This window comes from Protomyctophum parallelum, assembly GCF_964188405.1.
Source record: "Protomyctophum parallelum genome assembly, chromosome: 9".
NCBI classification, from domain to species: domain Eukaryota; kingdom Metazoa; phylum Chordata; class Actinopteri; order Myctophiformes; family Myctophidae; genus Protomyctophum; species Protomyctophum parallelum.
The window spans coordinates 6,983,441-7,004,611 of NC_139706.1; the positions used below are offsets into that span (position 1 = coordinate 6,983,441).

Genomic DNA, 21,171 nt, shown 5'->3' on the forward strand with positions numbered 1-21,171 from the left:
CACCAGCGACACGCAACGACACGCACTCACGAGCATAATAATAATAATATTAGTATAATTCTTCCTCAGAACCCAGGTCAACTTGACAATGAGTCATGCCGCTGCATTGTAGCCAAACAGAGATAAGTTTTACTCTTATGTAACTGCACACAAGATACTCTTTTATGTACCTGTACACAAAATGTAACAACAGAGTTTTACTCTTATGTACCTGTAGCCTACACAAGATGTAACAATAAAGCACAACCTTGAATCTTGAACCTTGTTTGAGTGTTTTAACTTGGAATTTAAATGAGTTGTCCCTGCCTTTGCCAGCCTTTTTGCCACCTTTTTGGGCATCCCGAGTTGTTGGAACCCTCTAACAACCAGTCTGTGGGTATAATGCCCTAGGCTGCCAAATATAAAGACAAATAGTCTGCACCTACCTGTATAGCCCAGCTCTGAGATGGTATTTAGAAGTGGTTGGTATTTTATGACCTTGGTCACAAAGGCTTCCTCTAGACACACACACACACACTGTGTGAGAGTGAACGTGATATTGTTTATTTATGTTGTTGGTTACTTATAATCCCGTAAGGGATGGGTCTTAACGACAAGACACGAAAATAAAGATTCACTCACTCACACACACACACACACACACACACACACACACACACACACACACACACACACACACACACACACACACACACACACACACACACACACACACACACACACACACACACACACACACACACACAAAAGCCTTTATTATGTGATGTCACATGACAAGGCACGTCCTGTGCATGTGGGTTTGGCGCCGTGCCAGCAGCAGAGCATGGCATGATGTTCTGCATACTTTGAGAACGCACCCTTGCATGACCTTTGTGCTTCCTCTTGACATTCCATAGATTCTACGGTTGTTTTCAAACCAAAAGATGCATCTCAAAAGGTTTCCACTACAAAACAAACAATAGCATTGTCATGGAAAACTGAGTCGTCCTCCTTCTTCTCTATGGAGAAGGCAGTGGAGAAAAGGAACTAAGCACATTTACTTACGTACTCTGCTTAAAGGTATATTCAGTGATTTCACTCAAAAAACCTTAGGTTTCGTTTTTGGCTGTGGGACCCAGCCTTTCGTCCAATCAGGATAGAGAGTCAAAAACGAAACCTAAGGTTTTTTGACCCCCAGGGGTTAACTGGGGACAGGGAGGAACTCCTTATATGGCCAGCACACTCTATAGTAGGGAGGATTATTACAACAAAACAAAAAAATAAGTGATATTTGAATTAAGTGAAATCACTGAATATACCTTTAAAGTACAATATTGAGGTATTTGTACTTTACTTGAGCATTTATAATTTTAAATATGTTTACTTCTACTCCCACTACATCTCAGAGGCAAATGTTTTTACTTTATTGCCACTACATTTATGTGAATATTTTAGTTACTTTGTATATTTGGATTATCATTACAAATCATACATTCACCACTTCAGCCATGTATGCATTGCGGCCATTTGAAAATAACCGGTCCACATGGTCCTCGGTCTGTGTCTGTGTCTGTGTCTGTGTCTGTGTCTCTGTGTGTGTGTGTGTGTGTGTGTGTGTGTGTGTGTGTGTGTGTGTGTGTGTGTGTGGCCCTGGGCAGGGCAGGCACACTGGGGGCAATGGGGCATCCATACTAAATGCATGAATTCATACAGCAACAGACTTAATGCCAAGACCCGCTCCCGCCTGCCTCTGATTGGCCCTCCAGGCTCCCGCGGGGCGGGGCATTCTCCCATTCTAATATTCTAACACAGCTAGAAATCCCCACTCTGGCAGCCAACTTGGTCCTAACTCCTAAGGACAGACAATCATTGTCTGTCCTGATGAAGGTCGAATAGACCTAAACGTTGAATAAAGAGCAACATTTTTGGCAAGTTTCTGACAGTGTGCGGGACCCTTCTTTGTTTTTCAAAGATAACATTTTTAACCCATTCTGAACGGGCACCCATTTTGGTGTCAGCATCATGTTATGCTTTAGCTATTGAAAAATAGCAGATCTACAAGCTCATATCGCGCCACCGAGTGGCGCGATACGAGCTTGTAGGTCTGCTATTTTTGAAAAATCGAAGAGCGACTGACATTTCTAGAATCTGATCTCAGGTCAGAATTGGTTAATCAGACCAGTGTGTGTCCAGTGGAAACCTCGTATGAATCTGATCTCAGGTCAGAATGGGTTAAGTATGCTTTATTGCCCTACGCACCCGTCACTAGCCTTCTGAGGTGTGCATTGGCCTTTTGCTAAAAAGCCTCCTGTATGTACAGTATACATGCTTACTACTGTAGATGTGTGAGCCCACAGCCTCGACAGGCTCTCATATCCGCCTCCTGTATCCGTGAGTAGGAACTCCTGAAGTACAAGACCGACAGGTAGATCAGGAGCTTTCACCTCTAGAATGGGACGGTTTGCCGTCGTCATTATGCCCTAGAATTAAACCACTAATTCCAGCCAGGAGCAGCTCCAAGCTGCACCAAATCCCTGCATCCACATGCTTCTCGAAAATGCAGCATTCATTCTTAACCCATTCTGACCTGAGATCAGATTCATACGAGGTTTCCACTGGACACACGCCGGTCTGACAAACCCATTCTGACCTGAGATCAGATTCTAAGAAATGTCAGTCGTTCTTTGATTTAAAAAAAAATAGCAGACCTACAAGCTCGTATCGCGCCACCGAGTGGCGCGATACGAGCTTGTAGATCTGCTATTTTTCAATAGCTAAAGCATAACATGATGCCAACACCAAAATGGGTGCCCGGTCAGAATGTATAATATAATTATCCCTGACTAATAAGACATATACTGTACAGTATATGACTTAAAACATATAAACATAAACATATATAAACATAAACATATAACAAAAATTGGAAATTAAAAACACATTAAATATTGTATTTGTCTTAGAAATAGTAGTTTCACTCAATAGAGAACACTTGCGACAGGAGTTTTTCCCTATTCAGTGAAAAACAGACTATTTCTAAGATAAATAAAATGTTGAAGGTGTTTTTAATTTCTAATTTTAGTTATAGAGACTGAGAGGGCAAGTATAATGTGTTAAGGCATATATGTCTCATATTAGCCAGGGATCCTTTTAAATAACTCAAGTCTGAATGTAAGACGGGCTTTTGTTTTTGACGGTCGATTCACACACATCACTCTTTTGCTTTGATTGGTGTCACGACTCACAAGCCAATCCAAACCTTGGGATAAAGAAGATATATATATCAAAAATATAACACAGAAAACGGCACTCGTCTCTGCCTTCAGACAGTTTATTGCCAGAGCATAATTTGAAATCTGTCCGGACCCAATCTTTCAATGGGCCTCCCTCTTTCCAGACAGCCCTCCCACATAGTGAGTCAGATCCTTGGGACAAGCCACCATATATCACTATATAGCCATCCCATAGCCTGGGGATGCATGGCTTCTTCTCTTCCATCTTCTTCCGGCTAATTCCCACCGGGCCGTCGGGTCGGGTCGGGTCATCCGTTTCCATCCGTTTTCTGTTCCATGCATGTACCTCGGTCACTCTAGTCCAGCCACCTGCATGTCCTTTCTGACCCAATCCATGAAGCTCTTCTTTGGGCCAATGGAGCGACCTGCATGTCCTTTCTGGCCCAATCCATGAAGCTCTTCTTTGGGCCAATGGAGCGACCTGCATGTCCTTTCTGACCCAATCCATGAAGCTCTTCTTTGGGCCAATGGAGCGACCTGCATGTCCTTTCTGACCCAATCCATGAAGCTCTTCTTTGGGCCAATGGAGCGACCTGCATGTCCGTTCTCACCCAATCCATGAAGCTCTTCTTTGGGCCAATGGAGCGACCTGCATGTCCTTTCTGACCCAATCCATGAAGCTCTTCTTTGGGCCAATGGAGCGACCTGCATGTCCGTTCTCACCCAATCCATGAAGCTCTTCTTTGGGCCAATGGAGCGACCTGCATGTCCGTTCTCACCCAATCCATGAAGCTCTTCTTTGGGCCAATGGAGCGACCTGCATGTCCTTTGTCACCCAATCCATGAATTAACCTCTTCTTTGGGGATTTATGGCATCATTATTAACTAAATGACACTGATCATGCCCTACATCGTTTCTTCAGACTCGTCACGCCATCTGGACCAAGATGCATGTGTTACCCATGTACCTATAATATACCCATGTATCTGTCTAAATACTTCCTTAATGTCAACACCAGAGGGAGTTCAACAAACCACGTGCAACCCAGATTCGCCTCAAACAAGGGATTAAATTAATTTCGCTCCTATGCCATTAATATGTGGAACGCCCTACCAACAGCCAATGAGACATGAGAGCCCCTTGACTCCTTCAAAACCGCTCTCAAAGGGCACCTACGGACGGCTGCAATTTGAAACTGGCCCCCCCCCCAAAAAAGTTTCTTTATATGCCGATTACCTGTTTTTATAGAAGTGTAAATTTGTACGTCTCTAAATGTTCTGAGGAATTGAAAATGGTGGACCCTGTTGTAAACAAGTGTATATAATGCTTAATCATAGTGTCGTCCAAAGTAGCAGACTTTGAAATTCACCCATTCTGCATATACTGTGAAATAAAGATTTCAATCAACGCAGAACTTTGAAACGTTTTAGTGAGCGTTTTATCCCTTCAGCCATTGCTGCACTAAAACAGCCTCGCTGATATGATGTTCTTTGTGTACAGAACCATCATTATGTATGTATTCTGTGAGGGGAAAACAAGGAGAGCACTGTATGTACTGTACTGCATATATGCAAAGTAATAGTTTGAATGCCTTCAAGCAGCTATTTCACAACTTTTTTGTTTAGGCAAATGAACATGCCATATCTAGGCCTACATCGAGTGATATCTCGGTACATAGACATTTATCTATTGGAGATTCTGACTCTCAATTGTACGTACATTTTGTTTTGATTGTATTGTTCCACTTTGGCAATGTAAACATATGTTTTCTCAGAGAGAGAGAGACAGCAGAGATAAATGGTGACAGGGAAACGAACAGAGGATGTAAACAAAGCTGTGCATTGATAGAGCCGACCTCAACGCAGAGGGAACACATGTACATAAATACACACACACAGTAATAAATGCAAAACATGCCCACACAAATTCATATGCCTGCAGACACACACACACACACACACACACACACACACACACACACACACACACACACACACACACACACACACACACACACACACACACACACACACACACACACACACACACACACACACACACACACACACACACACACACACACACACACACACACACACACACACAGAAATACAATACAGCAGTACGTCTGTGCCTATTATAGTATTGGGCAACAGAATGGCTCTAAATGACAGACACACACACACACACACATTCCAACATGTCTCTCCCTTCAACCTCGCTAAAGGCGGAATGCATCGACTGACACACATATTGTGATTAACCAATAACACATGTGTGTACGGGGCGCCTCTGCAGTACACACACACGCACAAGCACACACACACATGCACGAGCACACACGCACACACACACACACACTCTCCTGTAAGTATCATCAACAGTATCCAAGCCCACATTTACAAAAACAAACACACATACATTCCCACTAACTTCTTGCCAACACAAAAGAAAACTTGCACAAAAGACGTACCTGTCAGTTTGTCTGTGTCTTCAGTTGCTCCTGTGTGCCAGCCAATACACTGGGCAGTGCACGCACACACACAATCAGTAGGAGATCAACTCACCCAAATGGGAACTTGTTTATCAAAACGTAGCAGGTTGTTAAAAAGCCAGCTAGCCTCAGACACACAAACAAAGAGAGAGTTGCTCTGCTCCTCTCAGCCAAACAATGAACGAGAGAGAGGGAGGGAGAGAGAGAGAGAGAGAGAGAGAGAGAGAGAGAGAGAGAGAGAGGGAGGAGTAGGGGAGAAGAGGGGCAGAGTTAACATACATTCCAGCAAACTAGTGATGATGTCAGACAGAGAGAGAGAGAGAGAGAGAGGGGGGAGAGAGAGAGAGAGAGAGAGAGAGAGAGAGAGAGGAGGGGTGGGACTAGATAAACAAACCAGCATGTGCCCAAAGTTTAAAGTTACTCTTTCACTTATTTTCAACTCAGTTCCCCTCTCACTCCCTGTCTGTCACGTCCCACACACACACACACACACACACACACACACACACACACACACACACACACACACACACACACACACACACACACACACACACACACACACACACACACACACACACACACGCTATCAAGAGGGATTATCATACAGGTAGCAACAGCTGTTCTTAGTTTTTCTATTATTTTACGAGAGGCAGGGAGAGCAATCGGAAAACACAGATAAATGGAGCCGCCAGCACACTGAACCATTCACAATGATATGAGAGAGAGAGAGAGAGAGAGAGAGAGATGGAGCGCCTGTGGGCTGTAATCAAAAACACACAGGAAAGAGGTAGAAACACTAAAAAGTCTCCTTCAGAGATCAATGGAATGAAGGGAGGGAGAGAGAGAGTCAGAGAGAGAAAGAGAGAGAGAGAGAGAGAGAGAGAGATCACAGAGTATCAGAGCGTGATGGTCAGTGTGGGGGAGGATTGAATGAAGAGGGAGGTCAGCCAGCAATGGAACAAAGCCTGTATTTAGGCCAAAACGGTGTGTGTGTGTGTGTGTGTGTGTGTGTGTGTGTGTGTGTGTGTACACGCCACTGTAAGACAAAATGTTGCATTTCCAGTTTCACACACGCACACTGTACGAAACACTCACTGTCAGGTGCTATTCTATGTGAGTCAGACACACACACACACACACACACACACACACACACACACACACACACACACACACACACACACATTATGGTAAATGGGTTAAGTGGCTAAAGGGTGACCTTTGAAACAGTGACACATTCAGCACTGCCACCAACAGTTAAACCCTGTCTACGCAAGGATAGAACCTAACTGCTCACGCACGCACGCACGCACGGACGCACGGACGCACGGACATTCCTTGGCCAGTCCTTAATCGACGCTGTCGGTCTATTTTTGAGGTAATCGCTGAAGACACAGATTCTGCTTACAGCAGCATATGTCAGCACCACTGGCTGCTCTAAACATGTAATGTTTAGTGTTTATGTAACTCATCCTTATCAGTAAATGAGGTAGTCGCCACTATTAGGCTCCTGTCACTGTCCCGTCTCTGTTGTCACGTGGGCCGGTTCGCCACAAAATAATTAGGAACAGAATTACTGACACAATGCCATCAATGTAATAAGTAGCAACTGAATTCCTGCAGACAACGCCATCGATGATTCATCTGGAATATTCATGATAGCCAGAGTGTAAACAGGCCTACATCGTTCATTGATGGTGTATTCAAATGATGAACCAAATGGTGGCACTGTGACAAACAGCTGAACATGGACCTTTAGATGAATCCTCAAAACATCATAAAGATCCAAAACGAATAAAAAGGTGAGGTCTGTGTAGAGCAGTGGTTCCCAAACAAAAAACATTTGTGGGGTTGCTCGCGGAAACATTTCTATGGTTCCCGTTAGTTTTAGCTTCCTACATTTAGTGTTTTAATTGTAATTACCGGTAGTTCCAACATATATTTTTTTTAAATAAAATCCCCAAAAAGCACCATTCTTCATGAATTGAAAACAAATTGAATTTATTTTATGACTAATTTGAGGAAGACACATCTAAAAGAAAAAAATCTAAGAATTATAAAACAAATGTTTAAAGGCGTAGTGAAATAAAAAATATGTTTTTCACACTTTTAGACCATATCCGTGCCTGGTCATCATATGGTCATAGGCCTATCTAACAATGGATGCCAAAAGAAATTGGCAAATTCTCATTTCTGTGTGTTTTTATATCATACAAATATTCTTTACAATTACTTCCTGAAAATGAAAACGAAAAGTCTGTGAAAGATTTCACGTAAATTGCATGCACGCACGCACACGCACACACACACACACACACACACACACACACACACACACACAACAGAGTGCAAAACATAATCTCTCCCAATGCCTTCGGCCTGGTGGAGACAAAGTTAATCTACCTACCTACCGGTGAGTCTGAGAGACATTTTGAATCCATACAAATATGTTTTTTAATTACTTCCTGAAAACGAAAACGTGCTGCGTGATGACGTGTAGAGATACACATCAATAATAGCCAATAAAACCTGCTGCGTGATGACGTGTAGAGATACACATCAATAAAAGCCAATAAAACCTGCTGCGTGATGACGTGTAGAGATACACATCAATAAAAGCCAATAAAAATGAAGCTCACCAGTTTTATTCCCAAGCTTCCTGATTCCTCCTCCACACAGCTGGTTTTGATTAAAGAACTACTCAGTTTTTAATCCAATTCAAGATGACATCCAGACGGTGTATTACTTGTTTTAAACTTAACCATCACGCTGAAATATGTACAGTATATAGGTTGTGTATAGGTTAGAAATATTCCGCTGGCTCTTCCCCTATATGTCTCCCTTTCACTTTGTTTACAAACGCAATTTACATACAGGAAGTCACATACTTTGAGACCCCATAGCCTGGAGGGATGCAACGCTCTGATTGGTTCAGAAACTTCAGAACCAGCGTTTCAGGATGAAACCAATCTGTGAGTTTGTAGATCTGCTATTTATACTAGTCTGGGTCGCCTAGGAATTCAGCTGAGCTCTGCGCACCGGAGGTTCCTTTGCGCTATATTGCGGGAGGGGAAAGGAAAGGGAGGGGATTGGAATTGGAAAACAAGGAAAACATGTGCTTACGTTGTTGAGCTCCCGCTGGTTGCCGTACAGCGGGTGGTACCTCCGGTACTTTCCGTGGCGGTACTTGTCGCCGATGAAGCGCCGCCGGTCCTCGCTGCAGCTAGAGGGCGCCAGAGACTCGCTGGGAGGCACGCTGGCCGCCCAGAAACTGTTGGAGCGCTCGTTACCTAGCAACAGGAACACCTGAACACGCGCACACACACACACACACACACACACACACACACACACAGAACAAGGTTGATTTGGTTGACTGAACAGACTATGGCACGTCGACTACCTTTTGTCAGTGACTAAAACAAAATGAAAACAAAATGATGCGATGACGACTTAAACAAAGACTAAATATATCGACAATTTTGTCAAAAGATAAAAGCTAGACCAAAAAGCCACAAGCAGGCTGAGGAACAGTTTTTGTTCCCACAGGCTGTCACAATGTTAAATGAAAAGTGACCGTGAATGTGCAAACAACCCTTCTGCACTTGACCAACATTATTTCCCTGTGTTTGTTGTGTACTTGTCTTTGAGTCTTTTAGGTTATATCATATTTTTAGCTTCTGGGCGTAAGTTTTTCCACACCTAATTAAACCATGCAGTGACAACTAGATAAAGTGCCCCTCGGGGCACTTTATCCAGGGCAGGCCTGCAGGTTGTGTCCTCCTGGTGGTGCTATAATAGGCCAATGTTGAAAAGGTTGCCATTTATTCTTACTGGATGGCCTTGGATGGCAATTGGATGATTTGAGGCATTTTGTTCCAAAAATGGGTTTTGCAAAAATGCACCCGTTGGTGTTGCTATAACAGGCCAATGTGAAAAGGGTGAGATATATTCCTCAGCCTAGTAGGAAAGTCTGTCAAAGATTTCACGTAAATTGCACGCTGCGTTCAGGATTTGAGGCTTTTTGTTCAAAACGGGCCAATCCTGCAAACTTTGAAAGCCAATGTTAGCCAAATAGGATGGAATATGAAATATCGGACAGATCAGTCTTGGACACATGACCATAGAGATAGTGTGTAACAATTTGGGGCAGAGGTACATCGTTGGCATCCAGGGAGTGTGTGTGTTTAGATTAGCTGGTAACAGACTGACGGACGGACTCACACACACACACGGACGGAGTGCAAAACATACTCTCTCCCAATGCCTTCGGCCTGGTGGAGACAACAAAGTGAATCTGAATGTGAAATCTATACCTACCTACCGGTGCGTCTGAGAGACATTCTAATCTTTATCCCTGAATCAGACCAAAGTCAGCTATAATCACCACCCCGGGCCTTCCTGGAACCGCAGGCTAATCCGTTGCCACATGCATTAACCCATTCTGAACGGGCACCCATTTTGGTGTCGGCATCATGTTATGCTTTAGCTATTTAAAAATAGCAGATCTACAAGCTCATATCGCGCCACCGAGTGGCGCGATACGAGCTTGTAGGTCTGCTATTTTTGAAAAATCGAAGAACGACTGACATTTTTTAGAATCTGATCTCAGGTCAGAATGGGTCAATCAGACCAGTGTGTGTCCAGTGGAAGCCTCGTATGAATCTGATCTCAGGTCAGAATTGGTTAACACAGAGATCAGGCGATAATTGGCAAGATGAAGACCCGTCATTGATGTCGGCTTTACCTTTCACAGAGCACCAAACACAGCCACCTCCTGTGGGTGCTTTTCACACAGCCTGCCTGTCAGGGAAGCTGGTTTGTGCTTATAACCACACCCCGGGCAGGCTTAGTTTTACTGAGGTTAGGGTTAAGGTTAGGTTTAGGTACAGTTTAGCTGAGGTTAGGTTTAGGGTTAGGGTTAGATTTAGGCTGTCACAGCGACTGGCCAATCACAGCAAAACGGATGTTTAACCTAGTCAGTTAAAAGGTCATTCTAAAGTTACCAAACTCACTTCATAACGTAATGTCACTTGTCTATCTTTTGTCTCTTGTCTGCTCCCTTTCCCAGCACGCACGACTGCACGCACACACACACACACAAAATACCTGTACTGTATATCCCAAAATACCTACAAGGAAGATCAACGTGCTGTTTATTTAGACGAGGCTTATTCATTGTAGGGTAATCACTACAATAAATCTGTTGTATTGTTGCCACTACGAGAGACTTACGTCTCATCCATTCTCCCACAAAATATCTCACGTATCACTGGTGTGTCACGTGTGTGTGTATGTGTGTGTGTGTGTGTGTGTGTGTGTGTGTGTGTGTGTGTGTGTGTGTGTGTGTGTGTGTGTGTGTGTGTTTGTGTTTGTGTACCTGTATGAGCTCTTCTGTCCACACTTTCCGGTCCATCTTCAGGCTGCGGACCTTGGAGATGCTCGGACCCAGTCCTCTGTGCTCTCCTGAAATAGACACACATGTATTAGTACTGCAACCATTAGTGTGATCTCATTTCTAAATTTGAGCAAGAATTGTGCAGCACTAGTTGGCCTTCCTATTCATTTTAGTGTTTACTTTTTTGCTACAAGAGAGAGACTTTAAGAGAGGTTTAAGTTGAGCACTTGTCTGTTTATTGGCCCCAGGTGACACATTTGTGCACAGCATCTATAGACTAAAGACAAAAGCATATTTTCATTTCAACAAAATGAGTTGTGCGAATGAATTGTGCGATAATCGTGATCTCAATGAATGAATTGTGCGATAATCGTGATCTCAATTCTTGTGGGGGAAAATCGAGATAAACATTTGCAGAAGAATCGTGCATCACTAGTGCATGTACTGAAAACGCAGACATTCACACACTAAATACAAACACATTCACACACTGAAAACACACATTGACAGTTCACACACACACACTGCAGCCTGCGTGAAGCCTTCTGGAGATGCTTTGGGAGTGTGAAATTTGGGGGCAGTATGCTAAAACCGCAGCGTCCCTAGAATATGCTTGGGTCAAACATTCATCAAAAATAACACATCTACAAGCTTGCCATTTACTTTACACCAAACTTCTTTGACAAAAATAGCAGATCTACAAGCTGAGTGAGCTTGTATATGGCTATGTTCAAAATGGCCAAAATGTTCATGGGGCTGAAGTGGAAATGTATGTTTTGTAATAATAATCAAAATCTACAAAGTAACTATAGGAACTAAAGTAAAAGTGCAATATTTGGATCCGACATGTAGTGGAATAGAAGTAAAATTACTGGAAATTGGAATTACTCAAGTAAAGTAGCCTACAAACAACCCAAAAACGGTACTTAAGCACAGTATACAGTATAAGTAAATGTATCTAGTTACTTTCCCGTGCACCACTGCATATAGGAGCCGAATGGAAACAAGACCGCCAGGTCTTTCTTCGCTCGACTGTACCCTGTGCCGTTTGCCTTTTTATATTGTCTAATACAGTGGTTTTATATTGTCTAATAGAGTGGTTTTATATTGTCTAATACAGTGGTTTTATATTGTCTAATACAGTGGTTTATATTGTCTAATACAGTGGTTTTATATTGTCTAATAGAGTGGTTTTATATTGTCTAATACAGTGGTTTATATTGTCTAATACAGTGGTTTTATATTGTCTAATACAGTGGTTTTATATTGTCTAATACAGTGGTTTTATATTGTCTAATACAGTGGTTTTATATTGTCTAATACAGTGGTTTTATATTGTCTAATACAGTGGTTTATATTGTCTAATACAGTGGTTTTATATTGTCTAATACAGTGGTTTATATTGTCTAATACAGTGGTTTATATTGTCTAATACAGTGGTTTTATATTGTCTAATACAGTGGTTTTATATACAGTGGTTTTATATTGTCTAATACAGTGGTTTTATATACAGTGGTTTTATATTGTCTAATACAGTGGTTTTATATTGTCTAATACAGTGGTTTATATTGTCTAATACAGTGGTTTATATTGTCTAATACAGTGGTTTTATATTGTCTAATACAGTGGTTTTATATACAGTGGTTTTATATTGTCTAATACAGTGGTTTTATATACAGTGGTTTTATATTGTCTAATACAGTGGTTTTCAACCCTTTTCACATCAAGGTCCATCATTTGTTTCGGCATTTGAGCCACGGACCACCATTTGATTTAGCCTCGATATTTTGTTATCGATAAGATTTTGTCTTATCATGTGTATTGATGTTGGTACCACTAGGAGAGATAACACTCAAACATTCAAACATTGATCAAAATAACAATTCTTGTAAATTAAGTAATGCAGATGTTTAACAATAATGAGAGTGTAAAATGAATGAAATGGTTTAATTTTTACACTCTCAAGATTCAAGATTCAAGATTCAATAATTTATTTGCCATGTCAACAAGTTGATAGGAATTTGTCTTGGTTCATACTCAACATATACAGACAACCATAGATACACAAACAAGAAGGACAGTACAATACAAAAACAAAAACCAGCAGCATAGGAAATTACATTCAGTTTCTTTTAAAGTGCTATATGTATATACTATGAGTTCAGATGTCTAATGGCTACAGGGTAAGTGCTATCCCTGAAGCGACATGTTGAGCTCTGGATACTTCTATATCTCCTGCCTGATGGGAGGAGATTGAAGAGGTGATGTGCAACATAACTCTCAAGAGTTAAAGACCTATAAGGGTCAATTTGGTTACCAACTCTCCGTCATTTAGCTGGGGACTGATTGGAGAATATCATATTCTCTGTTCATATACAATTCCCTTTATTTTTCATTTAACATGTTGCTCTCACAATGTACTTAAACTCCATATATAGAGGCCTTCTCCAAGGTCGTGGCACTGCTATATCTTGCTACATCCATCAATGGGGCCAGTCAAAGCTACTGGTTTTCAACCAGTGCTCTAGGCTCATTGCCCAGTTGTTGCCCAAGTATCTCAGAACTTGTCATGTTAGGACACACCCCCTTTGCTGATTTTGTGTCTTCATATACTCAATGAATGTCCATCTAGTTCCATGTCGTCCCAACTACTCCTTGAGAGAGGTTGGTCTTCATCACTTGTACACATTTTAATTCTGGAATAAATTTGCCATCAGACCAGACTTTTCCTACAGTGCTTTTTTAATTTCTCATCTTGTGCTTAACCCATTCTGACCGGGCACCCATTTTGGTGTTAAGCATCATGTTATGCTTTAGCTATTTAAAAATAGCAGATCTACAAGCTCATATCGCGCCACCGAGTGGCGCGATACGAGCTTGTAGGTCTGCTATTTTTGAAAAATCGAAGAACGACTGATCTCAGGTCAGAATGGGTTCATCAGACCAGTGTGTGTCCGGCGGAAACCTCGTGTGAATCTGATCTCAGGTCAGAATGGGTTAATAATCTCTTATCAGGACCACCTGGAACCCCCTCAAGGACCACTTCATGGTGGTCCCCCCAGGACGCTGGTTGAAAACCACTGGTCTAATACAAATAACCAATCAATCACTCAATCAACATACACACGCTCACCTGCGCAGCGCTTGCAGACGACCACGCACAGGTTGATGGCGGCCCAGTCCGGCTTGGCGGCGCCGCAGTCGGCGCAGGTCCCGTTGCTGGGCTCTGCCCAGATGCGCTCCGCCACCTCGCCGCTGGACAGAGCCTCGCCGATGGAGTCTCGCATGGCCTCCACCCACTCCCTCTTCAGCTGCTCCGACTCCGCCATGAAGCTACGCACAGCGGACAGACACACGGCGCGGCCCACCGTCAGAGCAGACATCGACATGACTACGGGGATGGAGCTCCAAACCCCCGATAACAAGCTTATCGAGTATACCCGGACCGGTATCAATACGCTTTGGGCTTGTCAACGCCCGTTATCGAGCATGTTAGCGGGCCACGACATCATCTTTAACCCATTCTGACCTGAGATCAGATTAAAAAAATGTCTATTACATCCTGACAGTTTCATTATTAACCCATTCTGACCTGAGATCAGATTAAAAAAATGTCAGTCGTTCTTCGATTTTTCAAAAAATAGCAGACCTACAAGCTCGTATCGCGCCACTCGGTGGCGCGATATGAGCTTGTAGATCTGCTATTTTTCAATAGCTAAAGCATAACATGATGCCAACACCAAAATGGGTGCCCGTTCAGAATGGGTTAAGCAATCAAGACAAGAGGCGATCAAGTAATAAATCTAATCAACAGGTCGATTGCCGTCCGTCTGTTAGAAGTACTGGATTTGAAGGCCCTAGAAAAAGATTCTGGTTCTGATCAGAATTAATTTCCGTCTCCCCACAAAACAATAGAAAATGGTCGATAATAAGCCGGGTCCATAAGCCTGATCGATAAGGTGCTCGTTGTCAATCAAAATGAACGAGCTGCGTCCCTAGACATGACCATCCACTTCAGCAGCCACATAACCCACTGACTGTCTGTCTGACAACCCTGGGCCACTATGAGTAAGGCTAGCGTGAGTGTGTGTGTGTGTGTGTGCGCGCACGTGCGCGTCTGTGTGCACGGTAGATGCTCGTGAAAACACTTTGAGTGACTCTTACTCATAGAGTTATATAGAGGGTGGACAGCCCCGCCTCCCTAAAAGCCATTCGTCTCGATGGAATGGCGTTTGGAAGCAGCCGGGAAGAACGCTCTACTTCCGCATTGTTCTCGATTTGGGCGCCACAATTGTGGAAATTCTAACCTCCAAGCCAGTCAAAACAGCAGATTTTTATGTTTTGATTAGGCGTTCCATCATGCTCGTTTAAGCACGGCTAGATGGCTGTTTCAACCAATCAGATTGCTTCCTCAAAACGACACGTTGTATAATAGTCATTCCCATACATAAAGTTAATAAAGTGAAGTAGTGAAGGCAAAGCAGCCAAAGGACATCAACCTGACGACCAGTTAACCAGTCAGTCTGTCAAACAAATATATGACATCCCCTGGATAACTCAGCTCACGTGTTGCGAGCTTGTAGATCTGCTATTTCCACAGAACGTAGTCAAAGTGTCCCGAATATACAGTAAGACAACCCCCACTTTTCAAGAAGAGAAAAATAACATTGAACGTCAAATAGTCTAGTCCCTGATTATAACATATATACAACCACGTTTTCTTTTTTAGGAAATGTCCATTGGAAAAAAAACGTCTTATATTCAGGCCAAAAGGGTATTATGAATAGCGACGCTAGAGTACACGTGTTCAAACGAGACTAAAGCACACAACGCAAGAAGGAAGTATCTTCAGCCAAATGTGAGCGATAATTCACAAAGTGCTGCTCTTGTGCAAATAAAAACCTCTGAACTTCCCAATTCAGCACACGGCTGACACTCATTAAACTACGCATTCAAAACAACACTTATTGAACACGCACGCACGCACACAGATGTGTGGCCTCTGCGCAGCTTGACGCAGACCCTCGTGGTTACGTCCTTCCTCTTCTCATCTGTATCACACCATGTGGGCTCGTGCGCACGCACACACACACACACACACACACACACACACACACACACACACACACACACACACACAGTCAAAGTGTTTTTGTACCAGCCCACATACAAAGTGAATCCAGAGAAACACACTCCCTATCTCTTCTATAAACATGAGTCTTTTAGGACTTTCCCAAATGCTGGCTGGTGATGAGCCAGAAGACCACGACCCCCCCCCCCCCCCCCCCGCCCCCAACACACACACACACACACACACACACACACAGCGGCTTTTGTCAACCTCTCCCACGGCATCCAGCTGAGTGAGGTATCTCTCAGATGAGCAGCTGTCCGACCTCAAAGGGACGCGGGCGCGGCCTCCCGCGGCGGAAAAACGGGCGCCCTCCGTTTGTAATATTGATTTGACTGGTTTCTGGATTTGACTGTTTTTATTGAACCAATGAACCAATGAAAAGTAGTACATAACTCCATTGGATCCTCAAACTGTCTGCTAAAGCAACTAACTCCACCACCTCTCCGCCTCTCAAACTGTCTGCTAAAGCAACTAACTCCACCACCTCTCCCCCTCTCAAACTGTCTGCTAAAGCAACTAACTCCACCACCTCTCCGCCTCTCAAACTGTCTGCTAAAGCAACTAACTCCACCACCTCTCCCCCTCTCAAACTGTCTGCTAAAGCAACTAACTCCACCACCTCTCCGCCTCTCAAACTGTCTGCTAAAGCAACTAACTCCACCACCTCTCCCCCTCTCAAACTGTCTGCTAAAGCAACCAACTCCACCACCTCTCCGCCTCTCAAACTGTCTGCTAAAGCAACTAACTCCACCACCTCTCCCCCTCTCATGCAAGAAATTGATAATATATAAAGTCACCAACTTTGATGAGGCTGTATTGCTTTGTTTTCAAAATATAAGGTTTTCTTAATTTCATGAAAAAATTCCATTTTAGTTAGGTGGTATAGCAGAGATATATAAAATAAAAAGGTATATACCTGAAGATCCGGTAGGGTGTGGTGAGGTCGAAGCAGCGTCGGTCAGTGTCCTTAATGTTTCCAACCTCCATGTCAATGGAGGTGATGCCCACTCCCAGCTGGTAGTCCTGGACACAACACAACAACAACAACAACACACAACAGGTCAATACATTGGGTCACACTGAACACAGCACGCACGCATGCATGCACACACACACACACACACACACACACACACACACACACACAGACGCATAGACTCTCAGTGAAATAAGGGTTAAGTTCATCAGGGGTTGGTGAGGTTTGCTACCGGGTTGGCCGACCGGGAAGGTGTGCATTTTGAGTGTGGATACAACCGTCTTTACTTTTAATACACTATAATGACAACACGAGATATCCGTCTTGAACATGATCAGAGCGCAGCGCGTCTCCCCCCCTCTCTCTCTCTCTCCCAACACACACGCGTGCGGGCACGCACACACACACACACATACACAAAGCGTCTAGTGGCTCCGAGATGTGCTCCGCTGCTGCGAGCGGCCGTGTGTGCGTCCTCACAAACAGCTAAAATAGATCTGCATGAGGAATAGGCTAGCAGCACTCTGCGTCGGGAGGGGGGGCAGCACAAATATCCTACGAGTAGGGCAACCAAATGGTCAGCATACGTCCCTGATGCGAGCTCATCATTCCATAAAAATAGTTCAATGAGTTGCTGGCAGGCGGCTAAAACTAGAGTGTAGCTTGCCTTGCTCGAGCTGTCTCTCTTTCATTCATTTGCTCCACCTGTGTAGGCTACTCTCAGAAACATATGCATATCGCATCATATTTCTGACTAAAAGAAATTATAATAATAAAACATTATAATAATAATAATTAAAAAACGAATGGTTCAAGGCCATAAATTAAGATTCGAGTGGCAACCTTAACCCATTCTGACCGGGCACCCATTTTGGTGTCAGCATCATGTCATGCTTTAGCTATTGAAAAATAGCAGATCTACAAGCTCATATCGCGCCACCGAGTGGCGCGATACGAGCTTGTAGGTCTGCTATTTTTGAAAAATCGAAGAGCGACTGACATTTTTAGAATCTGATCTCAGGTCAGAATGGGTTCATCAGACCCAGTGTTTGTCCGGCGGAAACCTCGTATGAATCTGATCTCAGGTCAGAATGGGTTAACGAGCGAACATTCGAACCCTGAATGTTCGGGGACAGCCCACACACACACACACACACACACACACACACACACCCACCCACCCACCCACCTCCAGGTTCTTGTAGAGGAAGACCTTGTCTCCCAACACCACGGTGTACAGTTTGTGCCGGAGGCCTCGCAGGTCCAGGACGCCCCTGTACTCTGGGCTGGGAGTGGGAGCCGAGGAGCCCGGGCTCAACGTGCTGCTGCCCCGTCGGCCCCCCCTGGTGGAGTCCTGCAGCGTGGACACCCAGTCGTTCCTCTCGGCTGGATGGATGGATGGAGGACGTGTGCGTGCATGTGATGTGCATGTGAGGTGCAGAGGGAGAGAGAGAGAGAGAGAGAGAGAGGGGGAGAGAGAATGAATGGCATTGCAATACAGTGGTGGAAAAAGTACTCACGTGTTTTACTTATGAGTAAAAGTAGCAATACTGCAATGTAGAAATATTCTGTTAACAATTACAATTCCAGGATTCAAAATACCAAAAGTATTGGTATCAAGACCATACTGAAAAGTACCAAAAGTATTGGTGTCAAGACCATACTGAAAAGTACCAAAAGTATTGGTGTCAAGACCATAATGAAAAGTACCAAAAGTATTGGTATCAAGACCATACTGAAAAGTACCAAAAGTATTGGTATCAAGACCATACTGAAAAGTACCAAAAGTCGAAGTGCTCATTATGCAGAATGTGCCATTTGCCATTTTGCCATTTGGCTATTTTCAAATGGCCAATATGTACAGTATATAGGGCTGAAGTGGTTAATGTACGTTTAGAATTGGATTATTATTATTACAAAACATTGTTTTGTAATAATAATAATAATCCAATTCTACAAAGTAACTATAGTAACTAAAGATGTCAAATCATTCGAGTGGAGTCAAATTGGAGCTGCTATTGGTCCAAAAAGGTTTTATACAGAGTGAATACACACACAAACCCACACACACACACACACACAAATGGGAGGATGAAGAAAACATAGAGAGAGAAAGGAAACCAAAACAAGAATGAGACAGAAAACAGAGAGAGAACAGATCAAAGTGTTCCAGAATCCACACACACTGCAATCAGAGGCTGATTAGTGTCTGTCTGTGACCCTCCCCACACGCACGCACGCACCACGCAGGCACACACACACACACACACACACACACACACACACACACACACACACACACACACACACACATGCACGCAGGCACACACACACACACACCGTCTCACCTTCGTTCTCGGCCTTGAAGAGAAAAGTGCGGTTTTTCGTGACCACCTCAAACTTCAGCTCTCCCACAGGACTGACGACTGTGATGAAGGCTGTGGAGATGAGCCCCTTTGAATACACCTCCTACACGCACACACACACACACACACACACGCACACACGGTTAGTACAATACATCTCCTGTGTAGGGCATAGCAGCCATTCCATCGTCGTGACCATAAAACATTTGATTCTGGTGCCTTTTTGGTGTTTTCAAACAGCACCATCTAGTGGTAAAAACACAGGGGGTTGCAGTCCCACAGAGAACGGAGACACAATCGCAAAATCACATGCTGATCCGATTTCACAGAAACAGATTCATCTCCAGTGTTTTCTTTATGGTTTTTTTATTCTTTATTTCAGCAAGGAATTCTGTTTTCAAAAGGCAACAACTCAGAACTCATGTCCAAATGGAATGGGGATTTCTTGCTTCCCGTGTCCGCGTTCGACCGGGGGATCGATATATATACTTTTTTTAACCCATTCTGACCTGAGATCAGATTCGTACGAGTTTTCCACTGGACACACACTGGTCTGATTAACCCATTCTGACCTGAGATCAGATTCTAGAAATGTCAGTCGCTCTTCGATTTTTCAAAAATAGCAGACCTACAAGCTCGTATCGCGCCACTCGGTGGCGCGATATGAGCTTGTAGATCTGCTATTTTTCAATAGCTAAAGCATAACATGATGCCAACACCAAAATGGGTGCCCGGTCAGAATGGGTTAAGTAAAAATAGGCACAGCATGTCTTAACCCCTTTGGGGCGGGGACCCCTTTTGGTGTTTTAAACATTATGTTGTAATTTAGCTATTGAAAAATAGCAGATCTACAAGATCTACGCGTACGCGCTTGTAGGTCTGCTATTTTTGAAAAGCCGTGAAAATATTTATTTCAGAAAACTGGAGGATTTAGAAGAATGTTTTGAGGTCAGGCCTAAATGGGTTAAAAAGGTACGATAAACGAGAAAAGCCTGGCACGTACAGGTCTGAGTGCATGTCTAGGAAGGGTGTGTGTGTGTGTGTGTGTGTGTGTGTGTGGCACACGCTTGTAATGACTTTACCTTCTCGTCATCGAAGTATCTAAGGTAGTCACAATCTAGCTTTACCCATCGTCTCTGGTAATAGAGGGCCCTGTACGCACGCACGCACACACACACACACACACACACACACACACACACACACACACACACACACACACACACACACACACACACACACACACACACACACACACACACACACACACACACCACGTTAATGTTAATGTCAATGTTAACAGTTAACACCCTGAGCGCACAGGACGAAGTTCTCCGCCCTTTCAATTAGTAACACCCAGCGCCCAGGACGGAGATTGATCAAAAGGACGGATATTATTGATTGATCAAAACCGATGGCATCGCTCCACAGGCTGGGAGTGTCTGTTGCGCAACATTCGATGTTGCGCAACAGTGGGACGCCATCGAAATTGTTACCCCCCCCCCCTGTTTAGCCGACGAGACCGAAAATCTTAAGACGTTAATAACTCTATTCTCTAAATCATTCCGTCCAATTCTAAGCAAAGAT

The 21,171-nt window shown here is 43.6% G+C and overlaps 1 protein-coding gene across 1 annotated transcript in view; it reads right to left on the reverse strand.

Annotated features, from left to right (window-relative positions):
* arap1 (ArfGAP with RhoGAP domain, ankyrin repeat and PH domain 1) overlaps positions 1-21,171 on the reverse strand; it is a gene marked incomplete at its 3' end in the record, with an annotated part of 114,937 nt that overhangs the window by 49,610 nt on the left and 44,156 nt on the right. The window contains exons 9-15 of the mRNA XM_083772512.1: positions 20,667-20,736; positions 19,567-19,687; positions 18,408-18,604; positions 17,159-17,265; positions 14,242-14,441; positions 11,091-11,176; positions 8,834-9,016 (exon numbers count right to left, since the gene is read on the reverse strand). Coding sequence (XP_083628638.1) covers positions 8,834-9,016; positions 11,091-11,176; positions 14,242-14,441; positions 17,159-17,265; positions 18,408-18,604; positions 19,567-19,687; positions 20,667-20,736 — 964 coding nt within the window. The remainder of the gene's footprint in view (positions 1-8,833; positions 9,017-11,090; positions 11,177-14,241; positions 14,442-17,158; positions 17,266-18,407; positions 18,605-19,566; positions 19,688-20,666; positions 20,737-21,171) is intronic.